At 37.8% G+C, this 27998-nt stretch overlaps 1 protein-coding gene across 1 annotated transcript; it reads right to left on the reverse strand.

The window, feature by feature from the left end:
* Positions 1–710: 710 nt before the first annotated feature.
* On the reverse strand, positions 711–27998 carry LOC145766371 (uncharacterized). Its single transcript, XM_082578072.1, has 7 exons — positions 27870–27998; positions 27176–27439; positions 24583–25911; positions 23747–23815; positions 2530–2798; positions 2121–2303; positions 711–1046 (listed from the first exon to the last, which is right to left on the reverse strand). The coding sequence occupies exons 1-7, from the start codon at positions 27946–27948 to the stop codon at positions 987–989; spliced, it is 2253 nt and encodes a 750-aa protein (XP_082434198.1). The 5' UTR covers positions 27949–27998; the 3' UTR covers positions 711–986.

A 27998-nucleotide genomic window follows, 5' to 3' on the forward strand; every position in this document is an offset into this window, starting at 1 on the left:
ACCCTCATATCGAAAAATTGTCTGTTCTACGCCACTTTGATCAATCAAAGCTTCGAGTTCCTAAGTAAGTTACGAGTTTATAAAGTAGTAGGCTAAAGTAGGCTACGTTACCTCTAAGTGCCCATTGTCAGGGTTGCCAGATCCAGTTTTATGTCATACTGTTTAGGCAGCAATTGGGAGGTTAGGAGTAAGATTACGGTCCGACAACCCTTTAAAATGTCTGCAGATTTCAGATAATGCTTAAAAATTGTTTAATGTTGCAAGGTCTGTGAGTTGTGCTTGATAGTAGGGGGAAATTTTAAACAGGTTGCAATATTGCTGATTCTTTTAATTTTTTATTATTATGATTTGACTACAATAAACACTATTTTTATTTAAAAACATCCTGCAACACTAAAAATGCTCGACAATGGGTATTTAGAGGTAGCCCATAGTTCAACAATCTTAGGTTATGCGTTTTGTTACAGAAATCACGATTTAATCTTTTTTCTTTCAGTATAAATTTAAATCTTGAACTATTTGTATGTATGTAAATATAAAAAATAATCTGGCAACACTCTAAAATTATTTATTTCATTGACATGAACTATTTTATTTTAACAAATAAACTGATGTGATGTTACCTGCAATCAAAGCTCATGTCGACAGCTACTTCCAGATTCCTGAGTTGGAACTTTTATTAAAATTTGAAAAATAAATCTAATCTGGCAACACTGCAATATTGACTCACCTGGCAACACAGTAAACTAATAAAAATTTTTATTGAAATTTTTAAATAAATAAATAATAAGCAACACTAGATGTCGTCGAAGAGAGGTGACCTCCCCAACCTTTTCCTGACAACAATTTCATTATCACAACATTGAAGTTTACGTTGATACAACGTCGCTTATCGTTGATACTTTGTGGTCGTCATGTAATAAACAAAGAAGGGATAACATTAATTCAACATAAAACAACATCAAATAAATAAACAACAAAATATTTCAACCAAGTCGATCCTTGTGGATGATGACGTCGTCATCGCCAGCGCAGATAATCAACTTCTGTAAAAGTCGAAGCGAATAATTAAATTAAAGAAGTTTTCCAAACTTGGAATACTTTGGATCCTTCCAACTGTGTATTGATGGAACTTCGTTGAATCAATGTAATGTTGATGCAAATACTTCACGTTGATACAATGTCTATTGACGTAGAATCAAGGATAGAATAACAGACTTTGGTGATTGTAGGCTTTTTTGCGTTATTTTCGCCGAACAACCCAGCAAACAATATTTAGACATCGCTGAAGATAAATGGCTACATAAAATTAAAGCCACCATTAACATACAAAAATTGATTCGACCAACCACTTAGGCCTAGTCTGTTTTGTTACTCCCGTGTCATCAGCAACCTCCGACCCCTGTAGTGTAGATTATTCAACCATGCCCAATGCCCATTCACACTTTATTCTTTTTGGCGTTATATCAATGTAAACTTATGGCAGTGGACTGTAATCTAAATTGCGTTTTTCTTTGTATTCGCCTTGTTGTACGATTGTAATTTACTTGATGGATGATAATGTTCATGTGTTCTTAAATTTTGTACCAGTATAGTGTTGAAAATCGTGGCAGAACACCAGTTTAAGATTTAGGCTTGCAGGTTTTGATTTTAATTTTATGTACCGTAACCATCTATTTAAAATAGAATTTTATGCATGCTGATAAATCGGAGTTTGCTTTATTTGTTCGTTTTACGTATTTTCAAATTTTCTTTTTTAGATGTGCTAGCTGAAGATGCTATTACTATAGCGAAATCGATTCTTACTTAATAAATAACACTAAGAGGTTAGATTGTTGTGCAAATGCCAGCATTTGATGAATGCAAAATAGCAGTACCATAGGCTACCTAGGTTAGCTAGGCTACAATTACCAGAAGCAAAATATTATAAACAATTCGAGGTTAGAGTTTGGTAAATGTGACGTTAGTTAACGTTGATACAACGTAATGTACTCTACATGTTATGTCAGATAACGTTGATACAACGTAATGTACTCTAGATGTTATGTTAGGTAACGTTGATACAACGTAATGTACTCTACATGTTATGTTAGATAACGTTGATACAACGTTACTTTCACCTTATTGTTCGACCCATCCAGAGCTTCCTTCAACATGGATCGTTCCATCATGTTCGCAATTCTCCACCTTCCATCACCATCATCGAGGCAATCCACCATCACAAGCATCTCCTCAACTTTGCTCATTACCTCGATGACGTCATGGACAGATAGGAAGTTGAATTGGACATACATGCAAACAATCTAAACACAAATAATTATGATGCAACAATTAAATAATGTTGTTGTTTGTGACGTTTTGTTTATTTCTAAAAGTTTAACAAAACTAAAATAATCAAAATTGGAAACTGACTTGGACTCGGACGATAAAACAATGTGAAGTAACGTTGAATCAACGTAACAACTGATGTGAATGCAACCATGGATCAATGTAATTAAACGTTGGTTATAAAAGTTAAACATGACTTACGGATCCAGGCATGGATTTGATCGCCTCCTTCCATGAACGGAATTGGTTGGAATTCATTTTGCAAAAGCACAGATTAAGGATTCCAATTCGCCCTGGCATCAATTTGAGGAATGACGTCACCGCATGGAAGTCATTCTGAGTATCGGAGAATATCATCATTATCCTCCCTCCATCAAAATGACTTCTTGCGGCCACGGTCACTTCCTTGTCGTTGCCTTCCCTCAGGATTCTGCTGATGGCGATGATGGAGCGACCATCATCATTGTGATCTAATGATGCAGGAATAATATCAGTCAATATTAGCTCGGCTAACCAGGTTGTAATCTAAAACCACAGTTTGGTTCCAACCATAAAATAATCAAACATTGAATCCAAGTTGCTGACGTAAGAATAAAACATTAATTTATTTACCTCGCAAACAAAATATAAACAATTATTTTGAATGACAAAGTGGCTATTTTTTCTGGTTACGATCAAAAAGCATTGTTTCGTGGGCGAGTGTTGCCAGATTAGAGCTTTCACTTTGTTTCGTTTTCACAAGTTTTTCTGTTCAAGGTCTTTGAAGTTTTGGAGCTGGTATACAAGTCCCCGCCCTGGTTAAAAAAGCGATGACGTCACGGATAAAAAAAGCGATGACGTCACGGAGAGGTATCGACCAAAAATTAGTGAAAAAGTAGGGTGAAAGCAGTCAACTATGACGATAACAAGCATACAAGTGTCCGCCTTTACTAAATTAGTTGTGATTTGCTTGTTTCTGCTTCGATTTTAACAATTGAACCAACCCTGCAAAGCACAAGATTTCACCTATGCAAAGCAATGTAATACAGGCCCGAAAAATACCACATATCTCCTTAGAAAAGAGTTAAACTTGACCAAGTTTAACTATTTATCCAAAGAATACTTTTAAAGATACCAGCATTTAATCAAGAACATATCTCTGTAGTTTCTGCTTCGATTTTAACAATTGAACCATTGCTGGAAGGCACAAGCTATCGTCTACCCAAATAAAGGTAGGCCAGAGTCTAAAAGTTAAAAATATTTCCTAGGTAAAGAGTTGAACTTGACTGAGTTTAACCATTTATCCGAAAAATATCTGTAAATATACCAGCATTTAATCAACGCTAGTTTAAAGAACATATCTCTGTCTATTTACAAGCAAAAGTTGGGGTTGATAGCTTTTTCATAAAGCGAGCAATCGGACTTCAAACACAAGCAAATAGCGCCCGATGACTCGTTGCATTTCCGAATCGAAGCAAGCGTAGGCCTATAAAGTATATATGTCTCCGCCAGTCTGCGATCATTTTATGCCTTTATTAAATTAGTTGTAAGTTGATTGTTTCTGCTTTGATTTTAACAATTGAACCATTGCTGCAAAGCACAAGCTATTGTCTACCCAAATAAATGTAAGCCAGACTCTAAAAGTTAAAAATATTTTCTAGGTAAAGAGTTGAACTTGACCAAGTTTAACCATTTATCCGAAAAATATCTTTAAATATACCAGCATTTAATAAAAGCTAATTTAAAGAACATATCTCTGTCTATTTACGAGCAAAAGTTGAGGTTGATAGCTTTTTCACAAAGCGAGCAACCGGACTTCAAACACAAGCAAATAGCGCCCGATGACTCGTTGCATTTCTGAATCGAAGCAAGTATACAAGTCTCCGCCAGTCTGCGATCATTTTATGTCTTTATTAAATTAGTTGTCCTAAGTTGCTTGTTTCTGCTTCGATTTTAACAATTGAACCATTGCTGCAAAGCACAAGCTATCGTCTACCCAAATAAAGGTAACCCAGACTCTAAAAGTTATAAATATTGCCTAGGGTAAAGGTAAAGTGCCTAGGTAAAGAGTAAAGAGTTTATCCGAAAAATATTTTTAAAGATACCAGCATTTAATCAACGTTAATTTAAAGAACATATCTCTGTTTATTTACAAACAAAAGTTGAGGTTGATAGCTTTTTTACAAAGCGAGCAATCGGACTTCAAACACAAGCAAATTGCGCCCGATGGATTTCGCTACATTTATCAAACAATAAATTAATAAATTCTGTGACACCATCCCTCTTTGCTCTGGTTAACATAATCCTCGATGGGGCGAACATCAAGCACCAGACTCAGTTGGCCAACACAACCAACACAACTGCTGCGCTTACACTATCGCAGCTACTGGTGGCTGAGCCAGTTTTGCGTTCTCTAACAATACATACAATCAGCATACCGGCACACTGAAGCACAAGCCAACTTGTAGTCTACTTTCTTCATCCTTACTTACTGTAGATTACAGTTTATACACCTAATGAAACAAAGAAAGATTGCTGAAATTGTAAGTAAAGCAGATGCCATTTTTATGGCACTGTAACAAACCCCTGTTCTTACCCCAAGTGTTATAGAAACTAAAATTTTAGTCTTAGCATCACATACAGTATAATATATGTGTTTCTATAAATTACTTAGACAAAGGATCATATTCATAAACACACAGTTCATTCACTGTCATCTTCACATTATTTTGCACTTGTTACAGTTGTGTTGGTGACTCGGTGCTGTTCGCAAACCAAACGTTTGCATTTGGAGCATATAATGTTAACTTTTCTATCGTTGTTTCAAGGACATTAAAAACATCTTCCTCTCTTCCGTCTCACTAGCTGCCTTGACGTTAAGAATATATTTGAAGCTTCAGTGTTTCGAGTTACAGAAACTCCCATACCTTCAATAGCTCTAACGATGTGAAGCTGAAAACCAGATGGATTACATGCTCTGCGCAAGACATTAGGTTTCGTAAATATTCTTTGCCTAACTCCGTCAAAAAATAATATCCTCGATTAGATTTTCTACTGTTCCAGTCTCTGTTTTTGAACACCCAAGTGATATAGGAATTCAGGGCTCCAATGTTGAATTGAATGTCAAGCACGTTCGTAAAAAGTCGGAAAGGCCATCTTGACATTCGTCTGGCAGAAGAATATTCACTCACCAACTTGTCTGCATCATCCACTCCGCCTTTTGTGCAGTTATATTCAAGTATCGTGTTGGGTTTCTTGTGATCTTCATTAGACAGTGAATCATCAAGATACTGAGAAGATAGTAAACGAACCGTCTTGTTTTTTTAGGCACATAGCTTACAACTGACAGTTTATCTGAAAAGATAAACTTTGACGATAAAACATACCGTCCCTTCGCAAATCCATAACTGCAGGAATATCTGACTTTTTTGCTCAGTGTTCCTGTCTTGGTGATATGTTTCTGGAGCAAAAATTCTGCAGTTGGCAGTGATGTAAAAAAATATCTATGGTAACACTTCTTCCAGTTGCAAACAGTGATTTCATCAAGTCACACAGTACACACAACCAGATGTCCTTGATTTTTCTCTGGTGCACTCCCAGGAAGTTTTCCAGTATAGACTTGGAGATTATACAGGTAAGTGGTTTTCACGTCTTCAGCTGCCCACACTTTAATTCCCTATCTTTCTGGTTTTGATTTCATGTACTGTCTCATTGGACATTTCCCTCGGAAAGAGACTAATTGTTCATCTACCGTTACTTCTTCAAATGGCTTATAGATTTTTTTGCAGTTTTCTACAAATCCATCCCAAATTTCGCGTAAAGCTGCAAGTTTAGCATTTTCTTTTCTTTGACCACGTGTTGATTTGTCATCAAATTCTCAAACTCTGGCAAAATGTAAGGACATTTTTCGCGTGAAGTTAACTGGATAAAATTCAGCATTTGTAACCTAATATACCAAGGGGGTCCAATCAGGACCCCAGGTAACGTTATGCTGTTTTTTGCATATGTTTCAAATATTTTTTTAATTTTTGTTGCACTATACTGAACTTGCTTAAATTTATGACACATACACAGATAAGGAGACAAATTGTTGCTAAAGGTAAGGCAGGAGATAAAAAAAATTCACCTTTGGGGCCCCTACGAGACCCCGCTTGGTATGTTAAGGGTTAAAGCTATGTAATCAAAGTCACAACAAACTATCTCATAACTTTTAATACATGAAGCTTACGGGCGGAAGTCGGTATGAGCGGCAAAAGTCTGGGTCACAGACCTTTACGCAGCTCCAAAATAGGCAGCTGTAAAGAGAACCACAACAAACAGTCTCTGTTGAAGTAGATTAACATGTTAAACCATAGATTTTAGACAGACTATATCAACGACAGAGTTGAAGTATTACCAGTAAAAGTTCCGCTGAAATACTGTATTTCACTGTCCGAAGCACGGTCTCAATTATTACCTCCACGTGTATTTCCCAATCTTCATTAGAAAGAAATAGGTTTTCACCAGACACTGCCATTGCTATTCCTGTATAAGCATGAAGCTTCCGCTTCCAGATGTTTGAAATTGTAAGAAAGTGTCATTTTCTGTTTTGCCAATGGAAAGCCAGTTAGCACCAGTCATGCGTGGCAAAGAAGACGCGTGATTTTAACGCCGCTTTGGTTTGTTGCATTAAAATCGCCTTTTTCTTTTTTCGCAGTTTTCGTCTACTAATATAAAGTCTATGGTGTGACAAAGCAACCCTTAGTTGTAATATGTAAACTGTAATACGTGTAGGCTATGCTATTTAAGTTATGAAAATGCAGTACGAACAGCTCATAGTCGAAAACATTGACGCATTGTATCCAACCGTCAACACGAGGAAGGAACCTAATGATGATAATGCTATTTAATCTAGGCAACCAGCTGCCATGTTGTGTATTTATCTTCTGCACTCATTAGGCTACTCACTGTCGTTGCTGAAAGCACTTTATTTTTGTATAAAATTTGTAAATAGTCCTTGTATTTATATTTCTTAACTTCAATATATAGGCTATGATCTAGTTTGTTTTTGTGATAGTTGTTAGGTTTAGTCGTCCCCGCATTGCTTCAACAACTGGCACTCCAGTTTTTTAGGAACAAGGAGACAGCTGTTTCTTTCCACTAATCCAGGCTTGTCAAACACAAATACACCCCGGGCAAAAATTAAAAATTCAATACAAGTCGTGGGCCAGACTAGTTCAATATTTATTACAAAATATATTTCAAGGAAATTAAGTCTTCCCAACACTGTGCGCTAGTGTGACGGTGTGACTAAAAAAAAAAAAAATGTCAGTAGGTGAGTAAACGACATAATTTTAGGTTCAAGTGTCAAATTCCCGAGCATTCAAGCACGTTTTAGCATATTGATTAATCGCCCAAAGGAATTAATTTAGCCAAACAAGTTCTCAAAATTCGCCAAAATGTCAAACCATAAATATGAAGACAAACGTCTTAAAAAATCGCCAGATTTCTGCATTTTGGCCATAAATTCGTCAATATGGCAACCCTGGAATCTACCCACAATGTCTTTTGATCGATTATTGCGTGACAATAAATTGTTGTCTTAACATTAACTTGATGAAGCATATTGAGGATTTTGGCTGGTACAAATATGCACTGTACAAGTGTACAGTACTTATAAACTAAACATTTATTAAGTTTTAATCGCGTATAACTTCGTAATTGTTTACTTTATTTATGTAAGTTTATGATTGATTAAAACTTGAAGTTGTTTATGTTGCAGCACACGGCGAGCTATAATAGAAGCCACCGCATCGTGCCCGCACGAGATCTGACTGACGGCCTATATGCTTTGTGTAAAAAAACACGATTTTGTCACTTTCCTGGAACGTTATTGATAGTTAGGTGATGTTTCGTCAAAATTTATTAATTATTGTAATTAATATACAAACAATATCACATGGATATAAGTTGATCGTCATATGTTTTACTGTATTACAAATAGCATTTAGTAATAACAGCAGTTTCAGTAGGCTAGTTTAGGTAAGCAAATGACAGTGGAATCGCTGCATAATGTTGATAGACCACAATTTCTACGAATCAGTTTTCTGCATTTCCCCTATTGACTTTAAACAGTAGCCTACGTAGTACCGTAATTCAAAAAATTCAAGTACTGGATGCATAAAATATAAAACCATCAACAGTATAAAAGCACAAAAAAATTTAAACAGGGTAGAAATAAAGTACTGAGCACCATACATATCTGCAACTAATTTCCATGCAACATTAATAGCAATTTAAACAAAATCGTGCTGATCAATAGTTTTCAATTGAATCATGCCTTCACAGTAGGCCTATAATGCGGGTGAGCCGGAGGTTGCTCAAACTATACCGTTCGTTAGATCGCGCTGCAAAAGATCTTATGTGTTGACCTTCTAGACAGATATTACATCCAACTCTCCTATACAATCAGAAAATACAGTGAGATTAGAGCAGTAGAAACTAGTAAACAAAAATATGCCTGCTGGTAATTTTATCCAAGAATAGTTTTGAGTTTAGACATAATATACACAAAACAATAAGCATGTAAGCAGTTCTGGTCACATCAAAATGAGTCAGTGTTCACCCTCTGAATCTGATACATGGCTATCTCTGAGTCATCAGTTGATGGAGGGAGAGGCACCTGGTGTTGGTTGATCAGGATCGGCGTTGGTCTCTGTAGTTCATACCATTAATCGTGCGATGTTCTTCTGTCATATAGTCACTTATAAATGGTGAAATTCTGTTTTCATATTCATCTGACAGACAGAGCTATACTTCAAAACTTTAAGCTCAACTCTTCAAATATCAACAGTCAACAAATTAATCAATGAAGCCAGTCTGCCTAGCCCTAGAGTGACTGCCTAAAATGCAAAAACAATAAGGTTAAATAGAATATAAAGCTGTAATTTTACAAAATGAACGAGTAGGATAGAAAGTCAAATGAGTCACAATTATATTGTGATTTACTACAATAGAACTATAGAAGTGGTTAATTTTAGATGGTGAACGATTACTACTGATAAATGCAGCCATATAACGAAGCAGAAAATACTTACTAAATAGATACAGTAGAAATGTTGTTTAAAAACATTAAAAGTTGCATGGAAAGTAAAAGCTTACCTGGAAAAATATGCAAATAAACTACAAGGCATTTTTATAACATCAGATCAGCTAAATAAAGATTCAAAGAAGCATTATGCCTTTAGCTATCAGCATGTATAGACTATATCCTATAAAAGTTTTAGCACTTTCAATGCACTTTCTTTTGAGCATCTGGGAGACTGCAACAGGCAGGGCCGGATTAAGGCGGGGGCTGATGGGGCTGCAGCCCCAGGCCCACCGATAACAACTTACTAAGAGCAACTGACATGCTTATTGTCAGGATCTAAAGAATAAAGGACGAGAATCATAGGACGAATGCTAACTGTGTAAACCAGTGGTTCTTAACCAGGGGGAACGCCTCCCCAGGGGGCGTCAGCTAATTTCCAAGGGGGTGCGAGACCTAACGTGCTCTACAACTTCAAACCGTTAATTTAATTGAGTTATGGTCGTGCATAATGGAACGGCTTCATACAAACTAGTCGGGCACTGCGGGATGGCAAAACTACTTCGATTAAGGCAACAAATTGTCTTCATGGTCTACATGACTTTGTTAAAACACCCAATTTTAAGAATTCGAAGAAAAGGGTAGAGTATTAAGTGGCTGTCATCATTATATTGGAACACACAAGCGCGGCAGCTGCACGATTAGAAATGTGGACCTCTGAGCCCGATAGGACACAATATCCTGCCATCCCAAGTCCTTCCGTAAGTCTTCAACAAACTCCCACCCTTGAGAGAAGAGAGTGGTGCTGCCTAAATAGAGCCCGCTGCGGAGTCGGGAGAAATAAAAGCAACCTTTTCCGATGGAAGATGACTACTGACCCTACGTGTGATTGCGGCCTAGACAATCAGAAGATGAAGCACATCCTCACCAACTGCCCCCTTAGCCCTTCATGTGATGACAACGACCTCAAAAACATCACAAACAATGCTCTTACCTGGCTCCGACACTGGCGTGACAAGCTATGAATGAATCATTATATTGAAGAAATTTCAAGAAAGAAGAGAAGAAAAGTATTCTTGGATAGCGGAGGTGGATCTGAAGACACATCACTTGATCCATCGAGCAGATTTAAAGTAGATTCATATTTGCCAAACATTGCCTAAATTATTTTGTGTATGAAATCCCAAATTGCAGCGTACGATCGTCTTCAAATAATATTTTCGTTTCTGGCGGAATTAAACACCATGTCTAACTTGAAACATTGAAGAGAGTGTAAAAACATTGCTTCACAATTATCCAGATGATCTAGAAGAATCACTGCCTGAAGAGATGATTCATTTTTCTTCACTGCTAAAACAACACCATTTTAACAGCGAATGGAGCAAAGAAACTCAAACGTTTAGATTTATCAATGAAAATGAGTTTATGTATGCATTTCCTAACGTATCTGTTGTAGCCTAAACAAGAATAAATCTGTTGTAGCCTATCTATCTGTTGTAGCTTAAAAGAGTAAAGAATCAACTGCGTTCATCCATGGGCCAGAAAAGGTTGCATTCCTTAGCTCTACTTTGCATTGAAAACAAAATTTTGGAAAAAAATAGACACCCATGATGTTATTACCAGCTTTGCTTTGTTTAAATCCAGAAAACATGTCATTTGAATGTGTTTAATAAGTAAATACTGTAGTTCGGATAGCCTATAATTTTTGTTATTTCATTTTAATTGTGATTGGTACAATAAGGGGAATGAAATATAGGCCTCAGATTACCATATAGCCCCAGGTCCATCAAAACCTTAATCCGGCCTTGGCAACAGGGCATACTTCTTTAAAAATACATTAGCCAATGTGCGACAATGCGACAATGTCATGAAAAAGCAATGTCGCTCAGATATGGATAGAAAGTTACAGGAAATAAATTTTCGACACATTTTACCAACAACACTTGTAAAAAAGATGTAACAAAATACACACCACTGTACAACATTATCCTTCGGACGTGTCAGACCACCTCGATTTAATTTATCAACATATGAACCAAATCTTTCATAATAGAAGTATGTGTCTTCTGCAATAGCACATCCATTATTCAACTCAACATACCCAGCAATATACTGTAAACCATTGCAATTAAAACCTCTTCTGAAACTTTCCCTTCCAAAGCACATAAGCTATCCAAAACTTCAAGCTCACTTTCTGCAAGATCACGATTACAAGCAGCACAAGCATGACATTCGGCAACATCAAACTTTAAATCTAATTGTAGTGAGAGCTTCGCGTGTTGAATTCTTACCTTTTCCAAAACTGATATAGCAGTAATGAAATAGGTACCTCCAGACCCTTGTCGAAGTTTACTGAAGCACTTTTCTAATGGGTCTGTTGTAAACCAGCCAAAGATTACAAAATCATTTCCACATGAAAGTAAATACTTTGCTAGATCTACAAAACCATGGCAGATATGATACAAGAAGTTGGCAGTATCTGCCGTTAACTGACGAATTCTGACTGAGCCAGTTTTCTTCATTTTTTCTGCCATGCTTGCAACATCTAGCAAAAACTGTAGCCTTGGGTCATCGGGTGACCGAATCACTGCCCTAGTTGGTCACAGCGGTAAACCATAATCTCTTCGTGGGAAAATTGTAACATAAGATTCCCGAATCCGTTCGTCTGTATGTAATGACCGAAAGAGAAACACTCTTCTGAAACGTCTATTCAAAATTGTATTTCTGTAAAATTAGCCCGCGGCTATCGAAAATGGAACGCAACGCCGTACGCCTCTAAAAACTGTCACTACAATACAAACTACTTAGATAAAGACGGAATTTTTGTCCAGCTAGCAAGCACTAAGCAAACAGTTAAATGTGCGACTAACTCTCAAGCAACCATTTCACGAATGACCAGAATAGATAGCAATATCTCAAACTCACGTCCGCAGTACTGTGACGTAATAGTGAAAGACATTGTCACGCAATTCAAACAGGTGTTCAAAGCTGGTGAACCAATATTTCATGTTTAAACAGGTTTGACACTGAAACAGGTTTAAACAGGTTTGACACAAGTCGTACGAACGATGGTGCAATCTCTGCTCATGTTTAGGAAAAATTCCATGACGTAATATGCTAACATTCAGTAGACCTGAACGGTTTTTATATAACGTTTGATTAGGTGAACAATTGTCTGGAATATAGCGGCCCCTAGTTATGACAGTCTGACATGGCATAACTAAAAAAGAATTGACGACAATTGTGAGCCAATGAATAAAAACACATGATACACAAATTGTTTGAATCACTCACGTTTAAGTTAATACGCAAATACAAAGGGCATGCAAAGAATGAACAGCAATACGAATAATACACGACGATACATGAAATTGGTACCATAGGTACACGCTAAAATGACGCTATGTACAATGGTTGCGATAATAACCGACTGTTCTGGGCTCAGACAAGGGTCGGCCACCGCAGACAAAACCAGGCTCAAACCCTAACACTTAGGTGTTCTTTACGGGGGCGAGGCACGAAATATCTCTCAACACGTAGTCTACTTTCACTTTCCCCGTACTCTCATCATAGTTGCAGACGGCAACTTTGGCTGTACGAACCACAGGCTTCCCTTTCCTAATTTGTGGAACTACCTCATGCACCCTCCCAAGTTGATACTTCCCACGTTTACCAATGTCTTGGAGAGAACCTACCACTACAAGTTGACCAGGCTCCAAATTATCGGCCATTTTTAGCCGATTTTTCCGGCCCTGAAGACCTGGCAAGTAAAAATCGATGCATTTACTCCAAAACTGCTGAGAAAGTGACAAATTGAACCGATAATCCCTTCTTAATTGGTCACGATCATGTGGTTGCCCAACAACACAGTATAGGTCTAAGTATGGGGTCAAAAGTGAGGCAGGGGTGATGACAGTAAAATCCCTAGGGTCGTCACTCAAAGGTACCAAAGGGCGTTCGTTCACGATCCGAACGGCACTGCCTGTGTACGTAAGCAGTTCAATAAAATTGGGCTTACGAATTGAAGAGTCCAAAATGTGAAAAAAGTATCTAATCACATCGGCCATGAAACCAAATCTCCCAAGCCGAAATCTAGCAAAGACATCTGCCAGAAGGTTTAACAAATCAGGACAAGAAAACATTACATCATTAAAACAAGTTTCTCGAAATTCAGACTTGCCATCATAAACAATACGCTTTTTTAATTGTGACCTCACAAAGTATGGTGAATACCATTCAAATCCCTTTACATTTTCTGCTTCACCAGCACGCTTAATATAGCCATTAGATTTAAGATCTTTCATGGTGTCAGTAAGGAAATCACAAAGTTCAGGTTGTTTTAAAGCCTTCTTCCTTAAAGCAGCAGCTCTATCTGACGCCAACACAAAATTGTTAGGTAAATCAATATCTTCCTTCAACGGTACAGGTATCTCAAATCGACCATCTTTCAACTCAATATTCGGTTCAACAAGTTCTCTAGCCGAAATGTCATTGCGAGACAATTCACAGGTTTCATTTTGCAAGGTCAAATCCTGAATGACTTTATTCAGGTCTGCTATTTCCATATCACGAGACTCAATTTTACGCTGAAAGCCAGAGATGACATCCGACTCTGAAGACGTCTGCACTCTGCACACATTAGCAACGCTTTCATCTAAGGGTGACTTACCACCACAAGCCAACCAACCGAGAGGAGTGAGCAAAGCATGCGGTTCACTACGATTTTCACCAACACGCTCCTCTTTGGCCCACATCAAATAAGCGTTGTCGTTGCCAATCAGTACATCTACAGTACTACAATCATTCAAATGAAACATATTCACGTCATGAAAATGACGGAAACCATTTAAATCCTGCTTGTGCGGTAAAGTTTTAACATCATCAGCCCAAGCTGGGTTAACCACCGAAGTCATATCACAAAACAGTTCATCTGTCTCTAACGACTGGATGTTGAGTTTGACAAGGTCAGCACAGGTAGCTTTCTGACCAGCCAGGGTATCCATTTTAAACGACGCTTTATCGTACGGTTTAAGACCAAGTTCACACACCAAATCACTCGAAACAAACGTCAACTGCGAACTAGGATCATGCTGACAATACACCAACTTCGATTTGCCAGTTATTGGATTCAAAACACGAGCAGCAGTAACGCGGTTAAAAGCTGCTTTAACATTTCCAATCTTAACATTACGCACAGGAACTCTGGCACCAGCATCATCTTTGCCAATCGAATCCAGAGAATCACGTGACGTCACATAAAAATCATGCAGAAGAAAATAGTGTTTCCTATCGTTGTTAGGGACACACTTACGACAGTTGTTTGCATGAACGCAATCCCTAACCATATGCTGGCGCAAACAATTCAAGCATTTGCCAGTTTTCACAATGACATCTCTCCGATCTTTAGGTGTCAAGCGCAAAAATTCTTTACAATTAGACAAAAAATGATATTCAACTTGACCACGTGACGAACAATAAAAACATGCCGGTATGTCACTACGTCTGGCCACACCACCGCGCGGTGCGCCAACAACAGTCGAGTACTGCGAACTCCCTGAAATCACATTATGATGGGGTTTTACCGACGTCTGCCTAACCGGACAAGAAGGCAATTTTCCTTTGCCAAACTTTTTAAAATGCTGCGACTCACCAGAATCGCCCATTAGCATAATGCTAAAATCAGTCGACTTGCGCGTTTCCTCCCGTACTACAAAATCAAACAAACTCTGAAAAGTAGGCTCATCAGTACCACCATACTGATCACCTAAAAAGTCAAGATAACGCTGCTTAGCGTCAAACGGGAGTCGCTTAGCCAAATCCAAAACAAAACGTCCTTCCAATTTGTCACGCTGACCATAAGCTTGCGCGTAAAGCAGACACTGCGACAATTCATCTTTAAACTCTTTCAAATCACTGGAAGAGATCGAAGTCAATTTGCTACCATAGCGGTACTTTCTAATTTCTGGTTCGGCGAAAAGACCTCCACGAACTCCAAAACGTTGAGACAAGCGAGCTAATGACATTTCTATCCTGTCTTCCTCTGACAAGCCAGGAGTGTCGGAAACCAAATTAGCAATCGTTTGCGCAGCTGTTCTAACACAAGCTGCTTGTAACAAAGTCAAACGAGTTCCTTTAAAGGGCGAAGCTGCCATTAAGGCCGTAACACGATTTTTAAAGAAGATAAATGGCATATTATTACCATCGTAACCAATCAAGGCCGCCTTATCGAAAAACGTCCTACTATTTTGGTATTCAAAAAAGCTATCCTGTTGTTGAGAACTCGATTTAGCGGGAGAAGACAAGCTATATCCCTTAAGGGGCTGAGGGGGCTCAGTCACATGCACAGCCCGATCACGATTCTCACAAACGTTAAAATCAGTAGACGCGACACGCCTCTCACAACCACCCAAATTACGTGTAGCTGGGCGATCAAAGCCTAGCGGCGCAGAAAACTGTGAAGAGGGCAAAACATTACTTGTGATAGCGGCCCCGTGACCTGTACGCTCTGGGGGAGGAGTTCGGCTAACATTCGCAGGCCTTGGCTCTAGATCCTTCGGAAGACCCTTAGCCGCGGCCCCGAGACCTCCTGAAACAGCTTGAAAACGTGTGGATTGCACTGGTCCACTTACAGATTGAACAGGCGTCTGGAAAAGGTTAGGTAAATTAAACTGCGATTGATGTTCGCTTCTGGAATGGCTAGAAGAGCCCTTCTTAGAACTACGCCGGGAGCCCAACTCTGAACGATATTCAGCTAAAACTACCTCTTTACGTTGTTCAGCCCTCAACTGAGCGTCTTTGAGTGCGAACTCAGCAGCTCTAGCTTCGGCTCTCGCGGCGGCCTCAGCAGCTCTCGCTTCGGCCTCAGCTTGGATCTGGAGCTCCTCTCGTCTTAGCTGTAGGTTAATTTGTGCAACTATCCGAGACGAACTCTTAGACATCCTAGTGCTTACATTTGAGGCGCTATCCTCAGGATGTATGTCAGCATCCAACATATCTGTGAACTCACTTACTTTTTGTTCGAAGTTATTTTTTAACGAGTTAAATTCGGGATCTACCCTATCACGAAGTTCTGCCAAAATTGCAGAGTTAAAAATTTTACTTAAAAGAGTATGGAAATGCCGTAATTCCTCTTCTAGAGTAGATAAGTTAAATCGAAAAATTAACAGTTCCTGCTTATCACTCAAAGAACCTAGGGCTACAGAAAGTTCCCCAATTTGAGTCAAAATATCCCTTCTAAGATGTCGGGCCTCTCGAACTGACTTAGCCTCATCGTTACTGGGTCCTTCCCCAGAATGGCCTGCCCGACCGCAAAGAACATCATCAGGCTTAAACTCAGTCGAGTCTACGGCGGTCGAGTCCCTGTCGCCACCGAGTGTAGACATATTAAATGTTGAGGCTAAATTTACCAATTAAAAAATTAAGTTGCACAAACACACAAATTTATTACAGTAGTTATAAAAAACTTAACTGCAAAGACCGTAAAAATATAAAAAGGAATTTAAATGCACAATACCGTAGTTGTACAGGTATATGAAGTCCTAAAGTTCCACAAAACTTGCTTGGATTCTTCGACTTGAATCTTCAAGCACAGATCAATTGTCTTTAATCTTTTATCTTGCCAATGAATGTCAATGTAGTTTTTTCTTCAGAACCGACAAAGAAACGCCTTTAATTTTTAGCTTGAAGTTCTTCAGTACCAACTGAGAAGAAAAGTCTTTAATTTTCTTTTGCTTCTGTAGACTACCAATCAACAAGATCTTCTTTTATTATTTCTTTGCTTCTGTAGCCTACCAACCAACAACTACGTCTTTATTTTTTTTGTGCTTCTAGTGCTTCTTGGCCTACCAGCTAACAAGTCCACGTCTTTATTTTTTATGGTCACAGCGGTAAACCATAATCTCTTCGTGGGAAAATTGTAACATAAAATTCCCGAATCCGTTCGTCTGTATGTAATGACCGAAAGAGAAACACTCTTCTGAAACGTCTATTCAAAATTGTATTTCTGTAAAATTAGCCCGCGGCTATCGAAAATGGGACGCAACGCCGTACGCCTCTAAAAACTGTCACTACAATACAAACTACTTAGATAAAGACGGAATTTTTGTCCAGCTAGCAAGCACTAAGCAAACAGTTAAATGTGCGACTAACTCTCAAGCAACCATTTCACGAATGACCAGAATAGATAGCAATATCTCAAACTCACGTCCGCAGTACTGTGACGTAATAGTGAAAGACATTGTCACGCAATTCAAACAGGTGTTCAAAGCTGGTGAACCAATATTTCATGTTTAAACAGGTTTGACACTGAAACAGGTTTAAACAGGTTTGACACAAGTCGTACGAACGATGGTGCAATCTCTGCTCATGTTTAGGAAAAATTCCATGACGTAATACACTAACATTCAGTAGACCTGAACGGTTTTTATATAACGTTTGATTAGGTGAACAATTGTCTGGAACACTAGTTGGATCGTTAAATCTCACATCAGTACCAAGTCTTCTGGCATTAAGAATCTTCCATAATTTAATGAAAATTTTGATAAAATTTGCTGTACCTGCAACAGGAAGATGTTTCAGTTTCGGATGGGTTTGTAAAGCGGCGACAGTTTCATCACAAAATACCTGCAGACAGGTTGACACCTTTTGCCGCTCAATTGGTTTTGGAGAAACAGCCACATTTGTTAACTTCGAAAGCTTCAGTAGATGATTTGTTTCCATTTCATGTAACCGCTTTAGATCACTCCACTTTGCAACCTGACGCTTACCATCAAATTCAAATTCCAGCTCGCCACACTTTTCAGTGAGCCAGTTATTTCGAATACATTTCATAACATGAACATAATCATACAGCAAAAATGTTCCTTCATCTTTGAGCCATGGTTTCCCCTTAACCGTGTTAAGTTTCCTAAAACATTTTTGGTTGGTTTGATGCCCACCTGCAATAATTGCTAAAATGTTTCCACCAGACTGATTGATACATTGCAGAATAGGTTCACTTTGACTGATTAAAAAATCTGATGTCAAATTACTCACTGGTAGAACTTTTGCCAGGAACTCCGGACCACCAAACAAGCACTTTACCATCATCCCTTAAACAGTTTTTGCTAAGCATTCTGGATGATCTGCAGCTTTGCCGAATAGTATGCCACCATGGTATGTGATCATAGATTTAATATATACTTCATCCCACAACAAAACACAGTTACGTTGACGCGCAGGTAAACCATCTGAAACATTTTTTAAGAAAGCCAAATCAGTTATGTTATCCACTTTCGAAGTAATACGTGTCAGTGTACTAACACTCGGGAGCTTGTAATCTTCACGAAATCGGTTGTATAATGATCTTGACAATGCGAAATATTCAAATGCTCTAGTGACTGAATCTGGTGAATAAATAGCTTTCCCAACTTTCTCTTTTCCTGTGGCACTCAGTTGCTCAAAAATGATTTGGGCTTTGTGGTTTTGCTCTTTATGTTTTAAAAATCGAATAATTTCATGAAGAGTAGACCAACGATTGCAAGAAGTGACTCTGTTTGCTGAAAGTATGTTAACTGTACATGATGATCCACAGTGAAATGATTCATAGGTTAAATCACTTTTTATTTTATTATGAAATGTGGTACACCTTGCGTCCTTTTTTTTGACTGAATAATTTTACTTTCAACATCACTGTATACAAATAATTCTGAATCATGCAACTTCTTCTCAACCTCATTCAGTGTAAGCATATCAGCCTTTTCAAACTCTGCGATCTCATCTGGCAAAACACTTCGAACACTGACAGAAGATTGTGTTGTTTTTCTGCATTTGGGAGGAGGTGAGGACAAACAGCTTCTTGGAATATTGGGAAAGACACTTGGGGGTTCACTGGGGCGCAGTTTTCCACGACAAGCAACCATCTTGCAATCATCTGGCTAGTGTTTGCGACAAATCGCTGTGTGTTTCGTTACTACTAAATTTGAACGCGGTATCATGGCTATCCATTTCTTTCTGTCTTCCTCATCCTGTGGTAACTTATATATGGACACAACAATCCCAGTAGACTTATAATTTGAATTGCAGTTTGGTACGCAACACTTTAAAGGCATTTTTTATAACAGAGGAATTATCTTTCATGCAAATTAATCAGATTAGTAAATCTAAATAACATCAAACCATGCATGTTAACTACTTTCTACTGACATGCAGATCATGAATTCTCAAGATGTATGTATTTCAAAAATCAAAACATCTCGAGAAATAAATCAAAGCATAACAAATAAAGATCCCCATCATGCATGTATTAAATAAAGATGCTACAAAACTAAACAGTTGTTGAAACTGGGCAGTCAATCTATTAAAAATTGTTGTACTACCAGTATAGCCTATTGAAAGTTAGTAGCCTACCGTATTTAAGTTAGTTAAGGTTTGTTAGTTATCTATACACATAGGCGTCGATTTTTTCTTAGAAGAGAGGAATTCTGGGTGGGCGAGATTTTTCAAACAGATTTCATTGAATGTGTATGTTCGCAAATTCGCAATGGTTAGTCTTTCTCACAAAGACTGCGTTTAGCGTCGCTGCAGCAATTAAGCTTTAATAGGTTTGATGTTTGCTTTCTTGCACCTTGCGATCTTATGAGCGCTGCTAAACTAAACAAACTTCTTTTATGTTTTCCTTTGCGACCTAAAAAGCGCGTGACTCGTGACCTGTTATCTTTAAAGTGGCGCCTTCGGATTTGCCCCAAAATGTTCGGACAGGTGACTGCTGACTGTGCGGATATTGCGGTTTTGCACCGCGCCAACCTTACGTACAATGTGGTCATTCAATCACGCACCACGAGTTCAGTTGTAAAGTAGTTCTGAACAGAAAAAGGTTTATTTGACCAACTTTTTCAGATTTAAAATAATTTTTCAATTAATCACGCTACTTACTGTACGTTTGGCGAAAATGTATTCAGAACTTCCGAAATGGAAACAAGATGCAGCGTGACATTATACAAAAAAGCAAACGTAACCAAGTCGGAAAGAAATGTAACCTGTTGGAAATAGGCGTACATACTCGAAAGCACTAATAAAAAACCCAAGAACAAATGAACGACATACAGAAAGACAACACATTGTTAACTGCTTTATGTACTCCATCCAAACTTGTTGCGACGCGTCTGGCTTCGCGAAACAAACTCATTAACTGCTTGGGCGAGATCAAGTACCTCAGCATGTTCACGATGGGTGTTCAAAATTGCCAGGTCATTCAAGCGCTGCTGCGTTTGTGTGGAACGCAGATATGTTTTCAATCTACAGTAACAAGTACCATCAGGGTTAAGACGCATCCACTGGAATTCGGAAAAAAGCTTCCTTTGCAACACACGACCTTCCCGAGCCGGAAGCTGATCTGGCAGCATGCTAACGTCAAATGGAGCAGGTAGAGATCCATGGCTCATGCTGTCTTCTACAACTACCGGTGCATTGCCTGAGACATTGACTTCACCACTGTCCATTCTTAAAGCACTGCTTTCTTCATCAATGTCATCTCTACGTTCATTCGTGCTGGACGTGGCTTCTTCAGCGTTATCATCTCGACGCCTTTTGGAAGCTGGTTTAACGAATGCGCGAATAGATGTTTGACTTTGCTTCATGTTTAACATTTCAATAATGAAATGACAACACCGAGCGGTGCCCCAATTTATACCCAGCAACAAGTTTGTGAGGAAAGATTTGTTTCAGTACGTCTTTAGTTTGTATCGGTTATTTTATTGTCATGTTCATTATGATGTCATATTCATATTCCCTTACGCTGAGGCGGAACTGAAGTTTGATTGTGATGTAACGAAAGTGAGACCTTTCGGAGAAAAGATCAAACGTGGCTTTCTCTCACCAGGAATTGCTAGCGTGTGGCAGTTGCCATGACAAAATGCAGTAACGTAACAAACGTAACAATGCAGCGAGCACCGCCTTTTTTTCAACGCAGGGTTGTTGCGGAATTGCTTTGTTCTGTCGGAGTGTCGGATACCTAGCGAGAGACATAGCGTAAAACAAGAAGTTGCGCTGCAGTTAGTTGAATAATTCAGCGTTTAACAAAAACGGAAATAATTGTAACGAACACTTCATAAGTGCCATGAAAACAGGGTGGGCGAAACATATTTTGCCCACCCTGCCCACCCTATTTCGACGCCTATGTCTATACAGTAAGTAATCCACACAAATTAATAACATTACATTCTACAAAGATTAGCTTTGGTACTGGTATTTAAGAAAATAAATGTAATATCAGTGAAGTAATTTTTTGTGAATATTGATATTTTATGTTATCTATAAGAAAATGGTGAGTGGACAGAAGACATGTTGCTGGCAAGCAAAAAAATACATGAAGATTTGTAATATAAAGTACAGGTAAACATTTAGTATCAACATTCAAAATTGACTGAAGCTGTTAAACTAACTTACCAGTAGTGAGTAACATTGCATACAACTGAACATATAAATGGAGATTTATTATATAGGCCTACTCTATTTACTAACTTTAATAAACCTGGAAGAAATACTATTTTCTGCCTACTTTACCCACAACATGCTTCAAGGAAACTGGGCAGAAACTTAAAAGAAACATAGATTGGTAATGGCAGTTTGTTGTGAATTTTCTGTGTAACCAATGACTTCATGAACAGATAAAAGCTCCTTGAAACGAAAACATTGTAGCTTATACCTAATTTTGTTAAACTAAGCTGCATAACTGTAACTGCTTCAGCTTTTCATAAAGTTTGTAAGTTGTAACTAAACTTCTACTTTCTGGCAAAGATGCATAGTTAGTGAACAAGTTAAGGAAAATACAAAAAATATGTTCAGTAAAATTAGAACCTTAGCATAAAGAATAGACTATAGATGAAACATCTTCCTCCCAACTGATTAAGTTTAGAATAGGCCGTCAGTCACGTTTGAAGTACGCGCGATGACGTGGCCTCTACTAGAGGGCGCCATGGTGCAGCATATCGGCATGCCAGATTTAAAAGGAATTTAATACTATCCTGTGGGCCAAAAAATGTTGCAGGGCGGGCCGGGAGTTTGACACATATGCACTAATCCATTTAAGTTACTTGTTTTAACTATCAGGTTTGGTGGCCATGATAGCCTACATGTAGCCTACCATAAAAGTAGATCTTGTACATGCACGTGTTAAACCATTGCGGTTTTGTCACCTTTTCTTTTTGTTGGTTTAGTTAGTGAACTTTATTTTCACAATATCGCTTCTTTTGCGTTCCAACAAAGACAACTAAAAATTGAGTTGAATACAATATACGGGCAGGGGCATGTCAACTGCAACACGTTAGCAGCATCGAGACAAGTTAACAGCGTATCTAGATAAAAAAAAAATATATATTGATCTTGAGATTCATTTTATTCAAGTCCCTGGATTTCAAGCTGTTTCAGTGAAACATTTTTGCAGTCTATCCATTAAAAATAGCTACAAGCGCCACTGCATACAGCAACAATATTTTGTCTCAATTACAATTACAGTAGTTTACATAAAAATGTGTAATTAATTACATTTAATTTTGATCCAACTTTGACCTGAACCACTGAGGACAGAAGAAAAAAAGCAAACCGAATTCAATCTTCCTCGATTCATGGCCGCAGCCACTTTTTAAGTACAGTTACATATTTTAAAAAATAGTTAATGTCGAAACGAGACCTGGATTGGAGCCGAAATTAGCGAAATTGAAGAGAGCGCTATAACATTGGTTCACTGTTATCTAGATGATCTGGAAGACTCACTGCCAGAAGAGTTGATAAATTATGACTTGTCAAATGTAACAAAGCTTTCCCAGCAAAATGAATCTTAATATGCAGTTTTGACTCTGAGCAGCTGTTCTACTATATAATTTGGAACTGGTAGGCTATCAGGTTTCCGTGCTCTTTGAAAAGGTCAAGGACCCTAAAATTTCTGGCAAGGTCTGAACGTACCATCTGGATCTCCTTGTCAACGCTACTGACTAGCTATTAACGAGATGGTTGACAAATATTAGTTCAACTTGAAAAGTTCTTGCTCACTGAAAGAATTGAGTACTTTTGCTTGAATGTGACCAAAAGACCACGATTTTCCACTTTATTTTGTAAGCTACAGCTTACTTGTTATGCTCTTATGCTTACCGTGCTTATATCTACACTAATATATTATGCTGCTAGATCTTTTGTTTCTTAACCTGGCTGACTTCATTTACTTGGCAATTTTTCATCTTTTGATCACTTTTAACCTGAAAACATTTTTATAAACAAAACTACCCAACAAAACAACAATGCAATGTTGGTTTTCAGTTGCCTAAATATAGGCCAACCCAAAATTCGTAGTACATCCTTAGCATAGAAAACTGTGTTGACTATGTAAAAACATTTACTTACCAGCAGCAACTTTTCGAGTTTTCTTATACAACTCTGAAAGAAATACTTCCCGTTTTCGCGATTTTTCATCTGCAAAATATTAAATCTATCATGAAAACTTGATTTATTTTTTACGTCCTATTTACATTATTTATCAGTGCTGGAGTGAACCAGCTCAGTGACCAAATGATTTTGCCTTCGGGTCTGATACCGGTAGATGTAGATAAACTCAAACCAGAGTTCGGGTCAAACAGATGCTGCAGTCATTGGTGCGATAATAAACATTTGGTTCCCTAATATTAATTTGCATTTTTCTTAACGAAAACGAACCAAACCGCAGCTCAACAAGCAGTTCTTCACTGGGAGGACATCTTGCTTACTGAATTTACGTTAAATTATGTTTGCTTTATGTCATAATTGCTTTCCGGATTGTTCTTTGTCGCCGCTCCCTATCTCGCAATCTTGTCTTGTGATTACAGGCTACTATAGGTTACGACAAAATGTTAACACCTTTGGTATCTGTTCTTCGGTTGGGTGTGTACTTAGCTAAGTGTTCAGTCACTCATTCTTTAGTCACTTATCATTTCCCTGCCATTATTTACAGTTATAAAGTTTAGGTGGTTTAATAGATATTCCTACTTGAAGTAATTTCTGATGACGGATTAATTTAGAAGTGTTTATCGCTGTTTACGTTTATACAAAGCGACATTTTGTAACTAATCCTAATGGTTCAGCATTCCCACAACCCCTGGAAACAATGGTTAAGAACCCCTGCTGTAATGAAAAACATATTGTCCAATTTTGGACAATCACGATTTTAGTTGGATAACAAAGCATTGTTTATAAAACATAATTACCTTCATTCATCCATGGATCCAACAGCAGTCCGGATAAAAACTGAACAACGACTGACCAGTGACCGACCAGTAGATTAGTTTGAACAAATGTTGTGAAATTTTCTAACGGCATTTGATCGACCATGTATAAAGCGCTGAAAAACTCTTGAAAAGTTTGGTGTGAAAAATACAATCGTCGGTTACCCTCCAAAAGACCACACCTTTGATTTGAACCAAATAATGTCACAACAAGTGCTTGGACTTGTTCGCTTTTTAGGTGTTCTTCCTGAAGATCTTCAATTGTGATTAATACTGTTTTATTCTTAGTAGCTTGAAATGCTAGTTTTGATAAACTAATAACGATTTGATCCGAAAGAGAAACGGCGTGACCTGATGATTTGAGGTTTTCCAGCACACGATGAAATATTGTTGTCATTGACGAAATATTTACAGTTTCATCTGATGAACCAAGAGAAGCTCCTAAGTATAATTGTAGCATCAAAGGATTGTGACACAAGGATTCTAGATGAGGAGTTTCTACAGTTAGCTTGTCAAAAATTTTACTTGATTTTTGTTCATCATTTATCAAAGCAACAGATAATTTTTTCATATTTTCAGAAGTTAAGTCTCCAACAAAATAGGTTTGGTTATTAGGACGACAGATTGCAAGAATTTTGAGGATGGCGTGTGGTCGTGAGGTGAATACAATGTGGCAATTAGGTAAAAAAGTTTTTCGACACAGATTCAACACAAGCTCCGAGCAGCTGAGTAAAGTATCGTAATTCGATCTTTCCACATTATCCATCAAATTCCAGTTCACCTGGTCGAATCCGTCAAAAACTAAAAAACAATTTTGTATGTGATATTTTATCCATTTGAAAACAGAATCTTTTTCTTCTGTATTCAAGTCAAAATCTACATCTCCAAGTAAAAATTCCTTCAAAGTTAATTTCTTGTCATCGCAATCATTCATGCTCATGAAAGGTATCCTCAGAACAAGAAAGTCTCTAGTTTCGTCAAGACGCCTTGCCAGGCGCTTTGATAACGTTGTCTTTCCCGCCCCAGGGTAACCGACAATTGATATGAAGCTTTGTGACTTAATACGTGAAATTAATTCATCAATCGAAACTTCTTTATCAGACTCTTTAAATTGAATTTGTCTGGTTTTGGGATCATACTGGTCGTCGTTGGGAATGAACATTCCTTCGTAGAAGTCTACCGACAGAAGCTCTGGGTGAACTTCTGGAAAATTCGATGCTGCATTATCAAACCTCGACACATCTACATCAAACTCGGATTTGTAGAGTTGTCGAGTTGTTTTCTTCAGTTTGTCGAAAGCTTTGTTGAGGTCTAATGACAAAAAGAAATTTTCAAAATCAAAAATTTGTCAAAATTAACTTTCCATTGAATGAACGTTAAAATCAGTTGTTCAAAGAATTACAAATGATTTTCCCCTAAACCAAGCTGAAATTTCCCTGATTAGTTGCGTATTTCTACGAATCCAACTCAACAAAGTGTAATTCAAAATGCTTACTTTGGAATTTCTAAACATTCTTCATGTGGAAGTTTATGTTCTTAGTAGCTTTCAGTTTTGGCAACACTACTTAAAGCATGGCTTCGTCTTATACCGTATTTGTTTTTATAGAGGAAGATGGTGTGCTCTGTGAATTATTCCCTCTACTACGTGCCGCTGAAAGGAGAGCAGTTCTGAATTACGATACTCAAGCGCACACCTCGAGAGCCGAACCAGCGCTGCTTGGTTTTGAGTAGGGCGCGGAACCACTGAGCTAAAGTGGTGACTATCCCTAAAACTAAATTTAAATTTCTCTAACTAGTTGCGCATTTCTACGATCCCAACTCAACAAAGTATCACCAAATACCCACTTTAAAACTTCCAAACATTCTCCACATGAAATATATGATCCTAACGACTTTCAATTTTGGCAACACTAGTTGAAATACAGCTTTATCTTGTAGTTGTTGTTATCGAGAAAGATTCACATCACACCTCGTAACGTAAGGCAACAACCATACACAATCAATGGCATGTTAACATACCTCAAGTACATTTTAACTTTGCTTTATGTTATGAAAGCAACTCAAGATGTCGCTAAATTGTTGCAAACAATCAGCTTGTAGAGAAATCTAAATATTTAATATCGCCACAAAATTTAACATTCTCAGATAATATTGGTTTACATTAGTGTAAAATGTTGCTAATTTTCAATCATAAATTTTAAAATTATACAGAAATAATACGGAAAAATTAGGTCAATTTTGTCTGAAACCTATGAAAGGGCAACTTCAATTGTTTGGCTCTCCATATGTAACGCAGCTTATATTCAATGCAACTGACACATGCAACATTCAATTGACCCAAGCAGAATGTTTTTTAGAGGGAAAAAATTGACCAATCAAAAATCTAGTAATGCAAAAAATTTTTGAGGTTTACTTTATCAATTTCCTCAAAAATGTTAAAACCCGAGCAAAAGAAAATGCAAAGTATTTTCAATTAAAAATGAGGCAATTTTTAAAGCCCACTTCTGCGAATAAAAGTTTAAATATTAAAACTAGAAAATTATATTTTTGATAATAGCATGAACATCTTACAAACCTTCCTGATCTCCAGATGAAACATTGCTTTGTTCTGATTGAGGAATAATGTTGGTTATGTTTTGTCGCTGGTCAACCTGAACTAATTGTTGATCAATATGATGATGATGATGATGATGATGATGATGCTGATGGGCGTGATACTGCCGCTGGTCAACCTGGATCGACTGATGATCAACATGTTGATGATGATGGACATACTGCTGCCGGTTGTCCTGCTGAATTACTTGCTGTTGAAGAACAGCTATGTTGCTCGGAGCTTGTTCTGTGAGAAACAAAACAATTTACAGTTATTTATAGTTATGAAGTCACAATTCAATTCTCCTTTTTAGGGGTGTCTAATGCTTACGATGTTTATGTAGAAACAAAACCACTAAAACAGCGATACAAAAACGTCAGAATATTTTAGCACTTGATTCTTAGGTTACTTTACTTTGTCATTACTGTTACATGCCATGGGAAAGGAAGTTAATTTTTGTGTCCACCAAGCACGTCATTAAGTGTCTTACCATATAAACAGCAACGTGCTTTTCAGCGGTGTAGAACCGGCGCCCTTTCGACTGTCGTACGAAGGTTTTCACTAATCGGTCATGCAGCCAACCATACAATGGTTATATAAAAGTTCTCGCAAACACCAGAGGACGTCATGCCATATTTGAGCAATCTCTTTAATAAATTGTTGAAAATCAACTTACCAGGATTTCCTGGCGATGGTTGTTCAGTCTCTTCAGTTGAAGTTGTTCTGTTTTCTTCTTGATTTTGTTGGAAAGACATTTTTTAATGTTTTTTTAACTGCTAGTCAGCAAATTAAAGTAAACCTTAGT

The sequence above is a fragment of the Aplidium turbinatum genome, chromosome 1 (assembly GCF_918807975.1).
Source record: "Aplidium turbinatum chromosome 1, kaAplTurb1.1, whole genome shotgun sequence".
Lineage (NCBI taxonomy): Eukaryota > Metazoa > Chordata > Ascidiacea > Aplousobranchia > Polyclinidae > Aplidium > Aplidium turbinatum.

Excerpts from the sequence above, each read along its gene's own strand:
- LOC145766371 (XM_082578072.1), bottom strand. The coding sequence starts at position 27,948 with ATGTCTTTCCAACAAAATCAAGAAGAAAACAGAACAACTTCAACTGAA. Across the intron at positions 27,440-27,869 it reads ACCATCGCCAGGAAATCCTG|AACAAGCTCCGAGCAACATA; the intron begins GTAAGTTGATTT and ends TGTTTCTCACAG. Across the intron at positions 2,799-23,746 it reads AACTCGAAAAGTTGCTGCTG|ATCACAATGATGATGGTCGC; the intron begins GTAAGTAAATGT and ends CTGCATCATTAG.